The sequence below is a fragment of the Salmo trutta genome, chromosome 32, assembly GCF_901001165.1.
Source record: "Salmo trutta chromosome 32, fSalTru1.1, whole genome shotgun sequence".
Lineage (NCBI taxonomy): Eukaryota > Metazoa > Chordata > Actinopteri > Salmoniformes > Salmonidae > Salmo > Salmo trutta.
In genome coordinates this window covers 30,095,347-30,112,929 of record NC_042988.1, presented here as the reverse complement: position 1 = coordinate 30,112,929, position 17,583 = coordinate 30,095,347, and the positions used below count along the sequence as shown (strand labels likewise).

Sequence of the window (17,583 nt, the reverse complement as noted above, 5' to 3'; positions counted from 1 at the left end):
CCTTTCCAGTGTTCTGCTGCTCCCTTGTGGCTATTTGCATGGCATGCATAAAATGACTTCTCACAGAATGAGTGTGGAATGTGCATATGTCTTCATTGACTTTGACGTCAAACATAGCATGCCCATATGCATACATTTGTATTTTAAAAGCATTGCAATATACAGAAAATGAATCATGTATTTCCACATTGTGGGGGATTTCAAAAGTAGGATGAACATTATTTGATGGCATAGGAATAGGGCCAGGAGTTTTTCCTAACCCGGTGACATGACCAGGAAAACCTCCAGATTCTATTTATACATAAGGTGGTCAGGAAAACTCATAGCTCTAGATGAAACCTATAACCTAAAAGTACAGTGGCTTGCGAAAGTATTCACCCCCTTGGCATTTTTCCTATTTTGTTGCCTTACAACCTGGAATTATTTTTGCCCATTCTTCAAGGTAAAACTGCTCCAGCTCCTTCAAGTTAGATGGGTTCCACAGGTGTGGAAGACTGAAACAGGTTTTCCTCAAGAATTTCCCTGTATTTAGCGCCATCCATCATTCCTTCAATTCCTTATCAGCACTCTTGCGTAAGCTCTAGACTTAAGAGCACTAACAACCCATGGGCTGTTTCCAGTCTCACACAGTCTAACCCAACACCATGGCTCTATATGAGTCTAAGACCGAGCTCTGGGACCTGGACATCAATGTGATCCAGCCAGAGGGGAAAGGTCCAGATCCAGCCACAGATGGAAACAGCGGTACCAAGCCGTTCAGGGATGCGTTCGAATGTTATATCCAGCCCTGTCTGGCAGAGCTGCTGGGTTCATCTCTGTTTATCTTTGTGGGGTGTCTGTCTGTGATCGAGAACACGGAGGGCACCGGGAGGCTGCAGCCGGCCCTGGCACACGGCCTGGCCCTGGGCATCGTCATCGCCGTGCTGGGGGAGATCAGGTAAGGCTGGGGGGCCCCTCTGGGGCTGGGTGGTGAGAGGCTGGAAGGTAAAAACCTGGTCCTAGATCTGTTTGTGCTGAATAGCCAACCTTTCTGGCCATGACATGGTATAGGTTTTGGGACTAGGCTGGGAAGTTGATGCTCAGGTTTTCAAATGTTAGCAGAGCAACAGAAGAGTCAGTTCCTAGGCTTTCAACATGCAGTATGTTGATGTGTAACAGATTGAAAAAAAGCATTGCAAAAACGATGAATTGTAATGGATCTGTTGATCAGCATTGACTTGAGGTTTTATGACTGTGCTTTCAAAGTAGCCTACAATAGATCATTTAAAATGCACAACAAAATTTTATAATCGCACTTGTATCATTTTGATGAGGCAATCTACATTAGCATTTTTTCTTATTATGGTTTTATTGTTGCTACATGCCTCTATATTTAAAATAGTTTTTGTTTTCTAAAGGATGTGCCTCATATAAAAAAAGCTATTGTGAACTGTTTAAAATAAAATAACTTAATTAAAATGTATTAGGGTAATTCAATTGTTCCATGTCTCTCTCTGCAGTGGGGGGCACTTCAACCCAGCAGTGTCTGTGTTTCTGATCGGGGGTCTCAACATCATACTGCTGGTCCCCTACATACTGGCTCAGATGTGTGGAGGGATGATAGGGGCAGGACTAGCCAAGGTGGGTACTCTGTAGCCTACTAATATGTGGGTTGCACTGTTTCTACTAGTACTAACTTGGTATTTAATAGGATTTGAATTATAATTGTTCTTATTTATTGACATTGAAAACATGTACATTTATTTAACTTAATTATTTGGTAACAATATGTACTTTCTAGTACGAACGTTCAAGAATTCAGTATACAGTATTTGGTAACTACCTGGCACCAAATGGCTAGGCCTACTGTCATAAAGACTATGTAAACGTCAGGAAAATATTTGCTAGATATTTCACACTTTCAGAGGTTTGATCGTCCCATAATACACAACACTTATACATTCCACACTCATCCTAACAGTATGATCATCCTCATCCTGTCAACACTTCAGATATGGATCATGACAATAATCTCTTTCTACACCTACCCTGCTCTTCTCTTGGCTGCTACCAGGACAGTAAAACGATAAAGCAATTGACGTCCATGAGGGTTGAGTGAGCAGTCAGTCACCCACTCTACTCTATTGGCAGTCATTTACATGTACAGTATCCTTAGAGCTGAACAAGATGAGTTGAGTCTGTGTTTCACCACCTTGCAAAGTCAAGAGCTCATTGGCCATTACCCTGCTAGCACATTTGGTTCCTTGGAAGTTGTGGGAACATACGTTTTTGGTTTCCCATTGGTTCTGGGAACGAAGCCATATGTTTCCTGACCAGTAAAACTGTATGTTTTTTAAACATTCTGAGAACAGAAGTTTTTTTAAACTGCTTTGTTGGTTAAGGGCTTGTAAGTAAGCATTTCACTGTAAGGTCTACACCTGTTGTATTCGGCGCATGTGAAAAATACAATTTGATTTGATTTGTTCTGGGAATGTTAATTTTTAGGTTTCAGGGAGGTACTGAGGAGGTTTTACTATGGTTCCCTGAAAGTTTTCAGACGCCTCACAAGTCCTCAACTGGCCGCTTCATTAAATAGTACCTGCAAAACACCAGTCTCAACGTCAACAGTGAAGAGGTGACTCCGGGATGCTGGCCTTCTAGGCAGAGTTCCTCTGTCCAGTGTCTGTGTTCTTTTGCCCATCTTAATATTTTCTTTTTATTGGCCAGTCTGAGATATGGCTTTTTCTTTGCAACTCTGCCTAGAAGGCCAGCATCCCGGAGTCGCCTCTCCACTGTTGACGTTGAGACTGGTGTTTTGCGGGTACTATTTAATGAAGCTTCCAGTTGAGGACTTGTGAGGAATCTGTTTCTCAAACTAGACACTCTAATGTACTTGTCCTCTTGCTCAGTTGAGCAACGGGGCCTCCCACTCCTCTTTCTATTCAGATTAGAGCCAGTTTGTGCTGTTCTGTGAAGGGAGTAGTACACAGCGTTGTACGAGATCTTCAGTTTCTTGGCAATTTCTCGCATGGAATATCCTTCATTTCTCAGAACAAGAATAGACTGACGAGTTTCAGAAGAAAGTTCTTTGTTTCTAGCCATTTTGATCCTGTAATAGAACCCACAAATGCTGATGCTCCAGATACTCAACAAGTCTAAAGAAGGCCAGTTTTATTGCTTCTTTAATCAGAACAACAGTTTTCAGCTGTGCTAACATAATTTCGAAAGGGTTTTCTAATGATCAATTAGCATTTTAAAATGATAAACTTGGATTAGCTAACATAATGTTCAATTGGAACACAGGAGTGATGGTTGCTGATAATGGGCCTCTGTACCCCTATGTACTGTAGGTATTCCATAAAAAAATCTGCCGTTTCCAGCTACAGTAGTCATTTACAACATTAACAATGTCTACACTGTATTTCTGATCAATTTGATGTTATTTTAATGGACAAAAAAAAATGGTTTTCTTTCAAAAACAAGGACATTTCTAAGTGACCCCAAACTTTTGAACGGTAGTGTATATATATTCAGTACTGGTCAAAAGTTTGGACACACCTACTCATTCCAGGGTTTTTCTTTATTTTTACTATTTTCTACATTGTAGAATAATAGTGAAGACATCAAAACTATGAAATAATACATATGGAATAGTGTAGGAACCAAAAAAGTGTTAAACCATTCAAAATATATTTTACATTTAATATATTTTTCAAAGTAGCCACCATTTACCTTGATGACAGCTTTGAAAACTCGAGGGATTCTCTCAACCAGCTTCATGAGGTAGTCACCTGGAATGCATTTCAATTAACAGGTGTGCCTTGTTAAAAGTTAATTTGTGGAATTTCTTTCCTTCTTAATGCGTTTGAGGCAATCAGTTGTGTTGTGATAAGGTAGGGGTGGTATACAGAAGATAGCCCTATTTGGTAAAAGACCATGTCCATATTATGGCAAGAACAGCTCAAATAAGCAAAGAGAAACGACAGTCCATCATTACTTTAAGACATGAAGGTCAGTCAATCCAAAGCATTTCAAGAACTTTTACAGTTCCTTTAAGTGCAGTCGCAAAAACCATCGAGGGCTTAGATGAAACTGGCTCTCATGAGGACCGCCACAGGAAAGGAAGACCCAGAGTTACCTCTGCTGCAGAGGATAAGTTCATTAGTTACCAGCCTCAGAAATAAAGGCTTTACAGAGTTCAAGTAACACATCTCAACATCAGCTGTTCAGAGGAGACAGCGTGAATCAGGCCTTCATTATTGATTTTTTTCACCTTTATTTAACCAGGTAGGCTAGTTGAGAACAGGTTCTCATTTGCACCTGCGACCTGGCCAAGATAAAGCATAGAAATTCGACACATACAACAACACAGAGTTACACATGGAATAAACAAAACATACAGCCAATAATACAGTAGAACAAAAGAAAACAAAAAGCAATAAATAGGCCATGGTGGCGAAGTAATTACAATATAGCAATTAAACACTGGAATGGTAGATGTGCAGAAGATGAATGTGCAAGTAGAGATACTGGGGTGCAAAGGAGCAAGATAAATAAATAAATACAGTATGGGGATGAGGTAGGTAGATAGATGGGCTGTTTACAGATGGGCTATGTACAGGTGCAGTGATCTGTGAGCTGCTCTGATAGCTGGTGCTTAAAGCTAGTGAGGGAGATATGAGTCTCCAGCTTCAGAGATTTTTGCAGTTCGTTCCAGTCATCGGCAGCAGAGAACTGAAAGGAAAGGCGGTGACCAGTGAGATATACCTGCTGGAGCGCATGCTACGAGTGGGTGCTGCTATGGAGACCAGTGAGCTGAGATAAGGCGGGGCTTTACCTAGCAGAGACTTGTAGATAACCTGTAGCCAGTGGGTTTGGTCGAATTGCTGCAAAGAAACCACTACTAAAGGACACTTATAAGAAGAAGAGACTTGCTTGGGCCAAGAAACACAGGCAATGGACATTAGACCGGTGTAAATCTGTCCTTTGGTCTGATGAGTCCAAAGGTGAGATTTTTGGTTCCAACCGCCGTGTCTTTGTGAGACACAGAGTAGGTGAACAGATGATCTCTACATGTGTGGTTCCCACCGTAAAGCATGGAGGAGGAGGTGTGATGGTGCTTTGCTGGTGACACTGTCAATGATTTATTTAGAATTCAAGGCAAACTTAACCAGCATGGCTACCACAGCATTCTGCAGGAATTCGCCATTCCATCTGGTTTGCGCTTATTGGAACTATCATTTGTTTTCAACAGGACATCGACCCAACACACCTCCAGGCTGTGTAAAGGCTATTTGACCAAGAAGGAAAGTGATGGAGTGCTGCATCAGATGACCTGGCCTCCACAATCACCTGATCTCAACCCAATTGAGATGGTTTGGGAAGAGTTGGACTGCAGAGTGAAGGAAAAGCAGCCAACAAATGCTCAGCATATGTGGGAAAAGCATTCCAGGTGAAGTTGGTTGAGAGAATGCCAAGAGTGTGCAAAGCTGTCATCAAGGCAAAGGGTGGCTACTTTGAAGAATCTAAAATCTAAAATGTATTTTGATTTGTCTAACACTTTTTTGGTTACTACATGATTCCATATGTGTTATTTCATAGTTTTGATGTCTTCACTATTATTCTACAACGTAGAAAATAGTAAAAAATAAAGACAAACCCTTAAATGAGTAGGTGCGTCCAAACTTTTGGCTATTACTGTATATTATTTTTATCACACTTGAAAAGACAAACTCTGAACAGAGGTAGAATATGACCAGTGGAAAGTAGCAGTCGATAAGCAAATGTTAAATAATGTTCTTCTGTATCTGGACCTATACTTTTCTCCCTACATATCCTATATTCATATCAGTAATATCTCCTTCTCCAGGTGATTTCACCATCCATGAGCTATGCCAAAGTTTCAGGGGCAGCATTCAACACAGTGCAGGCAGACACCCAGATAGTACCAGCCACGGTGGCAGTGTCAGGGATTTCTTCGTCGTCAGACGATATGGTGAAATCATCGTCGGAAAAGGAGGACCAATATGCAGCAGAATTATGAATGTTCATCTTGAAGTTTTATTAACTCAAAAGTGAACACAAAATAATAAACAACGTACTCACGATCTACTAGACAGTCCTGTTAGGCTCACACACGCTAAACAAGAAACAATCTCCCACAAATGACAAACACACCCTAATATATGGGACTCTCAATCAAAGGCAAAGAGAAAACACCTGCCTTCAATTGAGAGTCCCAACCCCAATTAATCAACCATAGAAACACACTCACTAGACTCCACATAGAAATACATAAACATAGACCATAAACCAAAAACCCGGAAATACTAAATCAAACGCCCTTTTACCAAAACACCACCCCGAACCACATAAAACAAATACCCTCTGCCACGTCCTGACCAAACTACAATGACAATTAACCCTTATACTGGCCAGGACGTGACAGGCAGAGATGATCATGACTCTGTTCCTGACGATGGTGGTGTGTATGGGGGCCGTGAATGGACGCACCCGCAGCCTGTTGGCCCTCTCTGCATCGGGCTGACCGTGACAGCAGACATCCTGGCTGGGTGAGGACCCATGGGGTAGAAGGTGTGGGGTAAGAGCAGTGGGTGGGGTGGTCGTGGAGTAGATTGATGTAAGGTGTGTGGGTAAGGGATAGGATGGGAGGAGGGCTGGAAAGGTTTGAGAAATTAGCCTGGAGAAAGACTGTACTGTACATTCTGCAAAACAACTTTTCAGATACAAACAAATCAAATCAAATGTTATTAGTCACATGCGCCAAAAACAACAGGTGTAGACCTTACAGTGAAATGTTTACTTACGAGCCCCTAACCAGAAATGCAGTTAAAAAAAATACAGATAAGAATAAGAGATAAAAGTAACAAGTAATTAAAGAGCAGCAGTGAAATAACAATAGTGAGACTATATACAGGGGGGTACCGATACAGAGTCAATGTGCAGGGGCACCGGTTATTTGAGGTAGTATGTACATGTAGGTAGAGTTATTAAAGTGACTATGCATAGATGACAACAGAGAATAGCAGCGGTGTAAAGGGGGGGAGGGGGGACACTGCAAATAGTCTGGGTAGCCATTTAACTCGATGTTCAGGAGTCTTATGGCTTGGGGGTAATAGCTGTTTAGAAGCCTCTTGGAACTAGACTTGGCACTCCGGTACCACTTGCTGTTCTGTAGCAGAGAGAACTGTCTATGACTAGGGTGGCTGGAGTCTTTGACAATTTTTAGGGCCTTCCTCTGACACCGCCTGGTATAGAGGTCCTGGATGGCAGGAAGCTTGGCCCCAGTGATGTACTACTCTGTAATGCCTTGCAGTTGGAGGCCGAGCATTTGCCATACCAGGCAGTGATGCAACAGGTCAGGATGCTCTCGATGGTGCAGCTGTAGAATGTTTTGAGGATCTGAGGACCCATGACAAATCTTTTCAGTCTCCTAAGGGGGAATAGGTTTTGTCGTGACCTCTTCACGACTGTCTTGGTGTGCTTGGACCATGTTAGTTTGTTGGTGATGTAGACACCAAGGAACTTGAAGCTGTCAACCTGCTCCACTGCAGCCCTGTCGATGAAAATGGGGGCGTGCTCGGTCCTCTTTTTCCTGTAGTCCACAATCATCTCCTTTGTCTTGATGTTTGATGTAATGGCCTACCTTTGTACAGTATAGTTAACTACTACTGAGGTAAATACCTGTACACTACCAATAAAACACACAGTACACCACAATACACTCCTTACTGTGTACCGTAAGACACCACATGCTCTATCATTCATTCATGCATCACTTTTATATCACGTCCTCTACAGGGGAGCGGTGTCTGGGGCATGTATGAACCCAGCTCGTGCCTTTGGCCCGGCCGTGGTGGCCAACTACTGGAGCTACCACTGGATCTACTGGGTGGGACCCATGTCTGGAGCCCTGCTAACCGCCAGCTTCATACGGTACTGTACAGCTCTGATCTTCTGGGGCCTGGATACCTGGCTGTTTACATCATTGTCCTGTTTGGTTTTAAACAGACTGGAGCCAAAGCTACTACTTAAACACTGTGGTTGGGAAAGCAGCCTTAATCTTTGTCCTTGAAATGACCATTAATACTAAAATAATTACCCAACTGGAGCTCCATAGATTAGAAGGCAATATACACTGCTCAAAAAAATAAAGGGAACACTTAAACAACACAATGTAACTCCAAGTCAATCACACTTCTGTGAAATCAAACTGTCCACTTAGGAAGCAACACTGATTGACAATAAATTTCACATGCTGTTGTGCAAATGGAATAGACAACAGGTGAAAATTATAGGCAATTAGCAAGACACCCCCAATAAAGGAGTGGTTCTGCAGGTGGGGACCACAGACCACTTCTCAGTTCCTATGCTTCCTGGCTGATGTTTTGGTCACTTTTGAATGCTGGCGGTGCTTTCACTCTAGTGGTAGCATGAGATGGAGTCTACAACCCACACAAGTGGCTCAGGTAGTGCAGCTCATCCAGGATGGCACATCAATGCGAGCTGTGGCAAGAAGGTTTGCTGTGTCTGTCAGCGTAGTGTCCAGAGCATGGAGGCACTACCAGGAGACAGGCCAGTACATCAGGAGACGTGGAGGAGGCGTAGGAGGGCAACAACCCAGCAGCAGGACCGCTACCTCCGCCTTTGTGCAAGAAGGAGCAGGAGAAGCACTGCCAGAGCCCTGCAAAATGACCTCCAGCAGGCCACAAATGTCCATGTGTCTGCTCAAACGGTCAGAAACAGACTCCATGAGGGTGGTATGAGGGCCCGACGTCCACAGGTGGGGGTTGTGCTTACAGCCCAACACCGTGCAGGACGTTTGGCATTTGCCAGAGAACACCAAGATTGGCAAATTCGCCACTGGCGCCCTGTGCTCTTCACAGATGAAAGCAGGTTCACACTGAGCACGTGACAGAAGTGACAGTCTGGAGACGCCGTGGAGAACGTTCTGCTGCCTGCAACATCCTCCAGCATGACCGGTTTGGCGGTGGGTCAGTCATGGTGTGGGGTGGCATTTCTTTGGGGGGCCGCACAGCCCTCCATGTGCTCGCCAGAGGTAGCCTGACTGCCATTAGGTACCGAGATGAGATCCTCAGACCCCTTGTGAGACCATATGCTGGTGCAGTTGGCTCTGGGTTCCTCCTAATGCAAGACAATGCTAGACCTCATGTGGCTGGAGTGTGTCAGCAGTTCCTGCAAGAGGAAGGCATTGATGCTATGGACTGGCCCGCCCGTTCCCCAGACCTGAATCCAATTGAGCACATCTGGGACATCATGTCTCGCTCCATCCACCAATGCCACGTTGCACCACAGACTGTCCAGGAGTTGGCGGATGCTTTAGCCCAGGTCTGGGAGGAGATCCCTCAGGAGACCATCCGCCACCTCATCAGGAGCATGCCCAGGCGTTGTAGGGAGGTCATACAGGCACGTGGAGGCCACACACACTACTGAGCCTCATTTTGACTTGTTTTAAGGACATTACATCAAAGTTGGATCAGCCTGTAGTGTGGTTTTCCACTTTAATTTTGAGTGTGACTCCAAATCCAGACCTCCATGGGTTGATAAACTGGATTTCCATTGATAATTTCTGTGTGATTTTGTTGTCAGCACATTCAACTATGTAAAGAAAAAAGTATTTAATAAGATTATTTCTTTCATTCAGATCTAGGATGTGTTGTTTAAGTGTTCCCTTTATTTTTTTGAGCAGTATATTTACTATTGAATGGAAGTTGCCTACACTAGCTGCAAGTGTGGGATTAGATGCCTTGTCTGCCCATAAATTCTTGCAAATCAGCAAGAGAATCCACCACCACCATACCGGGATATGTTGTCTTGTGCGATAAAGCACTGTATCGTAACATGGCTGTTAGACAGGGCTGTTTGTCCTCAACTTGGTAAACATTAACTGTCCCTCTAAAATTAATGGCTAGCTATGTTATGGAAAGTTACTCTTACAATGGGTGCTGTTATACAAGTCTGAGAGAGTCATTAACCTAGTTTTAACGATGTGTGGATTTAACACATTTTTATCTTGATTTTCCTTGTTAAAGTCTTGTGTTGTCTAAGACATATTTTGGGGAATTATTTAAATTTATGTTAAAAAAAACTAAAGAAACATTGTGTGGAAGCAACAACTTGTCGAGTGACGTTACATTCAACAATTCTGTACTATTTTGATGGTGTTTTTTCTATTTTCAGATTACTGCTTGGGGATGAGAAAACCAGAGTTCTCTTGATGTGATACAGATGTAGGTTTCCAGTTCAAGTCCATAAAAACGTCAATTTCCAAATCCACATAAATTCTAACAATATTTTAGTGTTACTATTTCCATGTCTCTTAGTTTAAAATAATCTTACCAATGTAACTTTATTCTATACCGGTGTATATATATATTATCTATTGTCCATAAATGTAATGTATTATATTCAATACCATTTGTATAAACTCATTTCTGTGCATTAAATATTGCATTGCATATTTCTTTCTGTGATTGATCCCTTTTGACATAGTAGAAGTGGCTTCTGGTCCATAGTCTGTGTTTTATACCACCACCTTTTGGTTATGTGGTGAACTACAGCCTTGCATTGGTCTGACTCTCACTGTACTGTGATACAACCTTCCACATGCGTCATGCCTTTTCACTGATTATCTCCACACAGACATCCAAAAACTAGCCACATTAGATAACATTGAATTTGACACTGTAATTGCTATCTTGACTGAAAGTCTAGCAGCATCTGTCATGATATGAGTGTCTCAGCCATAGAAATATAATTGCTAGAATGGACATAGCCCATCAGACAAACGGTCCTCCCATTATGGCCTCATTGACTTGAACGGGGACCTCTCTTCTAGTAATTATATTTCTATGGCAGACACTCATTTGAGACAGTAGTATGTGAACATTCAAAAAATGTTGCAGTGAAGGTTCAAGAAATGAAGTATAAATGTGTACAGCAGAGGTGTCGTCGTCATGTCCATTTATTGATTTGTACGTTGGAAATATAGAAGATACTGTTTCTTTCATACGCAATTAATACAAATGAATTATTAAATGAATTCATTAATTCCATTAGTGCCCCCTAAAGAATAAGTACATCCATGATGCCTGTAAGCACAGTAACACATTCTACACATTTACAATGTCAATTTATCACCTGTTATTTGCTGATGGATGGGTCTACCATTTAGGACAAATAAGACATGTTTCACTGGATTGTCTTTTAGTCCCTTCAGAGAATAACAGGAGCAGACTTTGCACAGATGCAGAGACTTCGTCAAACTGTCTAGTTTTAATGCTTTATCTTATCTAGCTGGGACTGGCTAACATCAATGATCCATGCATGATGAATACAAGCAGGTTAACCAAGATTAAACTTTTTGCTTGGCCTGGAAATCTAGAACACTATGTCTAGTAGTAGGCTGCTGTATTAACAAACTAACAAAACATTTCATTTATTTAAATAGTAAAAATATATAATCATATTGACATGTGCTCTATGCTGAAAATGTTGTTTTCAAATCAGTGCCAAGAAAATATCTGTCTGCTGGACAAGTACTATACTTTTATACTGTGAACAGGTTGTGTGTTGTACTGTGTTCACTAGAGTAAACTGACTTGGATTAATCATAACATGGATATCAGTGTCAAAGAGTCCATCGTTGGTCAATGGAGCAATTACATTTTATGCTCTCTCCCTCGCTCTCTTTCTCTCTCTCCACTCTCTATCTCGCCCTTTCCTTCTTTGAACTTACCAAAGTTCAAGTGATTAGCAACGCAAACAGGTAGATATTTGGACACACACCTGCGGACGTTATCGCCAGTGCTGCGCTGAATCTCTAGATACAACGACTCCTCTCTCTCTCATCTATTTTCTCTCCAAACTCCTCCATTCACTCTCTCTCTCTCTCTTTCTCTCTCTCTATTCTCTCTCTCTCTATTCTCTCTCTCTCTCTCTCTCTCTCTCTATCTATTCTCTCTCTCTATTCTCTCTCTCTCTCTCTCCTCTATTCTCCTCTATTCTCACTCTATCTCTCCAAACTCCTTTCCATTATGACAGAAGGGACAATGGAACTGGGTGACGTTGGGACATCCCTGATGGCATCAGACTCTAAGAAAGCACCGGTCAAGCCTCCCAACAAGTTTGAGCGCCTGGTCCAGCCGTGTCTGGCTGAGCTGGTGGGGACCATGTTCTTTGTGTTCATCGGCTGTGTGTCGGTCATAGAGAACGTGGAGGCAGCAGGGAGGCTGCAGCCAGCTCTGGTCCATGGTCTGGCTGTGGCAGTCATGGTGGCTTGCATGGCAGAGATCAGGTGAGGAGATGGGTCTGTGTGTTTATATACAGTGTATTGATACACTGTCTCACTGTACTCACTGTACTGTGCTGTTTTGGATAAAAGTGTCTGTAAAATGTCTCATATTACATCATTACAGTGTTGTACTTTGGTCTCCTTTTGAGATTAACGGTGATCATTTGTTTTCAATAGAGCATTTATATTTTGCATGAACAGTATGTTGTGTGCTTTAATATGAGTGGAATTAATGTATTTGAGTGCAATGCATGCCCATTATTCCATTATATTTGCAATGTTCTATATTGCTACAATGTTCTATATTGCTACAATGTTCTATATTGCTACAATGTTCTATATTGCTACAATGTTCTATATTGCTACAATTTTGGGGTCAAAATACTGAACACACATGGAGTGGAAATCCATAAGTCCCCTATTCTTTTTGTGGTGATTATGTGTTTCTTCGTCGTGTGCAGAGTTCAAAAACAGTCTTTTACAGATAAAGGTAATAGACCTAAGGTTGTAAAACCATTGTCGTTCCAGTGAGTGCCATTCCAATCACAAACAGTGGCCATTATGGTGTAATGTGTTATGATTTCACAGATGCACCTGACACATACATATCCCAAGTTAATAAAGCAACTGTGACCCCCATTCATATTGTTATTGTTATACCTAATAATTGAGTGAACATGTTAACAATGTCTAATCAATATCTAAAGCCAATCTCCTTGAACTGATACAAAGGTGAAAGTGTGAAGGTGAGTAATGTTAAACTGTGAAATATACTGTGTAAAACCCAAACCTCCTGGGCTATCTGACCATTCTTCTGCTATTTCTCTCTGACCTCCACAGCGGCTCCCATTTTAACCCACCGTTTACCATTGCTATCAACCTGTGTGGAGGCATGAAGCTGAATATGGTGGGGCCCTACCTCATCAGTCAGCTCATAGGGGGTGTGCTAGGTGCTTCTATGTCAAAGGTGAGGGTTAAACCTGATATCAGTGGTCATTCAATGCACATCTATGACTAACAGTATCTGTGGAGGTAGAATTTTGTCTTGCACCTTCAAATGATTTGAAATGCAGACAAAAAATATCAGTTGGATTAAATCAAATCAAAACTAATGCAAAAAAACTATAAAATGAATATTCACAACTACAGTGATTAGATATGCAGACAACAGACATTACCCCAGTTTAGCTCATCAGACGATGCATTGGGTTTTGTAGTAGTATAATGACATCACTGCCAGTAAATGAACCTGAATCCATTGTTCCTCAGCTGATGACCACAACAGAGAACTACTCCAAGGCCCAGGGGGCAGCGTTTGCCCTGCTGCAATCACAAGATCAGCTGTGGGGGGCTCTGTTTGGGGAGATAGCCACGACCTGCCTGGTCACCATGGTGGTGCTGCTGGGGGCGGTCAACGCCAAGAGTAGCAGCCACATGGTGCCCTTCATGGTGGGCTGCACTGTCATCATCAACATCCTGGCTGGGTGAGAAACTGAGAGGGCCAAGGTAGGAATTTTTCACTTGTACTGTAACTAGGCCCAAAGTTTTTCCTGGCTACTTGACCTGGTCAGTTCTTGCTATAGGGTTATTAGGGCCTAGAGGTTTCCCTGGGCCTGGTACAAGTAATTCCCAAAAAAGGATTTGTTCTCTTAATAATTAGCCTGGATAGATAAGGTTTGGAAAAAGTTTATTTGAAGGTTTGTTTATGAACTATTTATAAACCACTATTATATCATTTGTTACCTATTAAATAGAGTTTGTTCTAAATTATTTACATGGATTTAACATGCATTATTATACACTGTTTAAACAAATTATATACTGATTTATAAAATGTTAACTAATAATGAATAAAGAAATAATGGATGATAAACAAACGTTCAAGTAGAGTTGCTATCAACGATTACATCCACAACTGAAGATATGGGACAGCCACTGCTAAAATGTGCATTATTGTGACATGAAGATTAGATAAGCATCTTAGATAGGTAGTTCAGATAACACGCTCATTACATTGCAATTATGACCTTCTGGGCATTTCTAAGTAACGTATTTACTGTTCCCACACTACGCCATGATCATGGCAAAACATGAAATACTTGTTATCTCAACATTTAGTTTCATAGCATCATGGGTAGAGATACAGCACATGGTTGTTTTGATGGACATTATTTTACATTTACATTTTAGTCATTTAGCAGACGCTCTTATCCAGAGCGACTTACAGTAGTGAATGCATACATTTCATTTCATGCATTTTTTTTTTCTGTACTGGCCCCCCGTGGGAATCGAACCCACAACCCCACAACCCTGGCGTTGCACACACCATGCTCTACCAACTGAGCCACAGGGAAGATTCTGCTGCATACCTGGAGATAATAATGTTTTCTACTATCATGGTTCTAATACTCTTTGTCGTTATTATTTCTTCAGTGGAGATGTGTCTGGAACCTGTCTGAACCCGGCCAGAGCCCTGGGTCCTGCTATAGTGGCCAACTACTGGACCTACCACTGGGTTTACTGGGTAGGACCTATCACTGGTGGACTGGTGGCTGCTGCACTGGTTAGGTGAGGATAGACTACACACATAGATCCCACTAGATGACTTCTAATATGTAATTCTATAACTCAATATTAGAAATGTGTTCTTAATGTTTTGTACACTCAGTGTATATCAGTCAAGTTATTCTCAGCACGGAACAGTTTGTGTCGAGGACTGACTATTGCAAACACCCAGGAATCGTAGAAATGTGGTTGTCACTCTGTCAGATACTGAGACTCAATTTCAGCATTCCCTTTTAGAAGACCAACAAAAGAATGGCCAAATGCAAAACATTATGTAGAAAAGAATGTGAAAAAGCAAACTGAATTTCCAACCAGGTGTGTTGTGTATGGAAGGCTTCACCACTTTGTAAAACTTTGGCCCAACTCTCCATCTCATTAACTTATGAATCAGTGGGGATATAAAAAAACAAAAACAAATTACCTTTCCCCATATGTCAATTACCAAAACACTCAGTTCAAATGCAAACAACAGATGGCAAAATAATGCAGGACCTTTTCAAAACCACAGGGTCCATCTCTGGCATGAGCTTTATGCTCCCATGCTCCTGGTCCTATAGCCTGTAAAGGAGACCCAGTCAAAGGCTGGCCTGGAGGGTCTCATGCTGTTTCCACATTGTACCCCGGGCCTCCCCACAGCAGTGGCCCACATGGGAAAGCTGGCCAGGCGGCGGGATAAACCAATTACCCCCCAGACGGAGGGGACTCCTGCCGGCACATCATCCGAGGGGCTCCCGGCCTCCCGCTTCCAGGCACTCCTGGACGTCGTTCCCTCAGAGCCCGGCTGGAGAATTCCCAAAGATGGGAATTGTGTGACCTCCAAAGCCCCGGAGAGTAGAAAATATTCAGCTCGGAAATTTGATATGGTACGCCCCTCAGGAGGACAATGGTGACTTGGTGAGGGAGATCTGGGTTTGAAAATCTACTTTTTTGGAGAATTTAGGAGATATGAGTTAGAGTTGAGAGGGGTTCATCATTTTTTCACACCACGGTTTTGCATTTAATAGTATTTAAAATGTTGGTTAAAACGCTATGCCATTTAGGGTTTTTCAAGGGTGCTTTTCTAAGAAAAATGTCCTGCCTGAGTTGGCGAACAGCAAACATAGTGGATTTTAGCAGGTTGATCTTATAGGTTTAACCTTGACCTCATCAAGTGGGAGGAGAAGAAAGAGAAAAGTGAGAGAAAGCAAAAAATAGTGAAGAGAGGAAGTCTAGTGGATTATAGTATCAGGAGTTATTATGATCAAAACCTCACGAGAAAGAGGAGATAGAAAGAGAACAGAGAACAGAGATGGAAAGAGGAGAGAGATAGAAAGAGAAGATAGAAAGAGAACAGAGAACAGAGATAGAAAGAGAAGATAGAAAGAGAACAGAGAACAGAGATAGAAAGAGAAGATAGAAAGAGAACAGAGAACAGAGATAGAAAGAGAAGATAGAAAGAGAACAGAGAACAGAGATAGAAAGAGAAGATAGAAAGAGAACAGAGAACAGAGATAGAAAGAGAAGATAGAAAGAGAACAGAGAACAGAGATAGAAAGAGGAGATAGAAAGAGAAAAGAAAGATAACAGCGATAGAAAGAGGAAAGAGATAGAAAGAGGAGATAGAAAGAGAAAAGAAAGAGAACAGCGATAGAAAGAGGAAAGAGATAGAAAGAAAAGATTGAAAGAGAACAGAGATAGAAAGAGGAGATAGAAAGAGAAAAGAAAGAGAACAGAGATAGAAAGATAGAAAGAGAAGATAGAAAGAGAACAGAGATAGAAAGAGGATATAAAGAAAGAAAGAAAGAAAGAAAGAAAGAAAGAAAGAAAGAAAGAAAGAAAGAAAGAAAGAAAGAAAGAAAGAAAGATGATCTTGGTGGATAAAGTGACCGGTCTACTGGCTTGAAATTGCCCCCTTGGATTCATGAGGCCCAGTGGTTCCTGGCTAACAGCATCTGTGACAATGATCATTATGTCTGCCGGGGCCTTGTCACCGTGGGCCCATTGTGGGGGCCCCATTCAGCCCACAGTCATTTACACTTTCATTGGCAGCTATTTAGTCCCAATAAAATGTTCAACACAGCAATTTGTGAATCCTGCTCAGCCAAGTAGACGTGTGGAATAGGCATAAAAAGGAGTCGCTTTAAAAGTCAATGAATTGTTCCATCTTTTTGGGGGAGGGGCAAGGAGAGGGGCCCCGAAAAGTCCCCCTCCCACCTCTGCTCACTCTGTTTCCCAGGCTGTGATCGAGGAGCAACAGCCCCAAAAGAATAGACTGATTCAGCCTACTCATTTTAACATTAGCACTGCTTATAGTTAGGCCGGTATAGGAAGCAATGGAAAAGGGCCAAAGTAGAAACTTGTTGGACAGGTGGCTCTAAACTCCCATTCCCCTATAAAACAGAGATTATGCACTGTGTTGTATGTGGATGGGGGTATAACATCCCGTTTAAGCCTATTCCATACCAGATATACCAAAAGACACAAAAGCCTTGTGCTTTTAGATGCTGGTCTTTAGGAGGGGCTCATGTCTCTGGACTTTACTGTTCATGTCTCTGTTGTGAAACACTCTATAGACCACAGCTAGATGGACTGGATAGACTAAATACAAATCTATATTAAGAATTTGCGTTCAGATGCAGGTTGTAATACTTTAGAAATTCCAATTTTTTTTAAATCTCATTATTAGTTAGAGCAACCGTTCCACCTGTGAGCAGTGAGATTTTAAA

At 41.9% G+C, this 17,583-nt stretch overlaps 1 protein-coding gene and 1 pseudogene across 2 annotated transcripts; both read left to right on the top strand.

Moving 5' to 3' along the window:
* The first annotated feature begins 564 nt into the window (after positions 1-564).
* Positions 565-10,461, top strand: LOC115171673 (aquaporin-8-like; annotated as a pseudogene).
* Positions 10,462-12,020: 1,559 nt separating this feature from the next.
* LOC115171672 (aquaporin-8) lies at positions 12,021-16,181 on the top strand. Of its 2 annotated transcripts, none has more exons than XM_029728697.1 (5): positions 12,021-12,316; positions 13,154-13,280; positions 13,583-13,797; positions 14,747-14,881; positions 15,515-16,181. In XM_029728697.1, the coding sequence occupies exons 1-5, from the start codon at positions 12,057-12,059 to the stop codon at positions 15,552-15,554; spliced, it is 777 nt and encodes a 258-aa protein (XP_029584557.1). In that variant the 5' UTR covers positions 12,021-12,056; the 3' UTR covers positions 15,555-16,181. The 2 variants fall into 2 exon arrangements, with proteins under 2 accessions (XP_029584557.1, XP_029584556.1); XM_029728696.1 differs by lacking the exon at positions 15,515-16,181 and adding an exon at positions 15,387-15,505.
* Positions 16,182-17,583: the final 1,402 nt, after the last annotated feature.

What these genes read in the sequence shown, in the direction of transcription:
- LOC115171672 (XM_029728696.1), top strand. Translation starts at nt 12,057, where the DNA reads ATGACAGAAGGGACAATGGAACTGGGTGACGTTGGGACATCCCTGATG. An exon ending in GCTTGCATGGCAGAGATCAG is followed by an intron (nt 12,317 to 13,153) that starts GTGAGGAGATGG and finishes TGACCTCCACAG; the next exon opens with CGGCTCCCATTTTAACCCAC. An exon ending in TAGGTGCTTCTATGTCAAAG is followed by an intron (nt 13,281 to 13,582) that starts GTGAGGGTTAAA and finishes ATTGTTCCTCAG; the next exon opens with CTGATGACCACAACAGAGAA.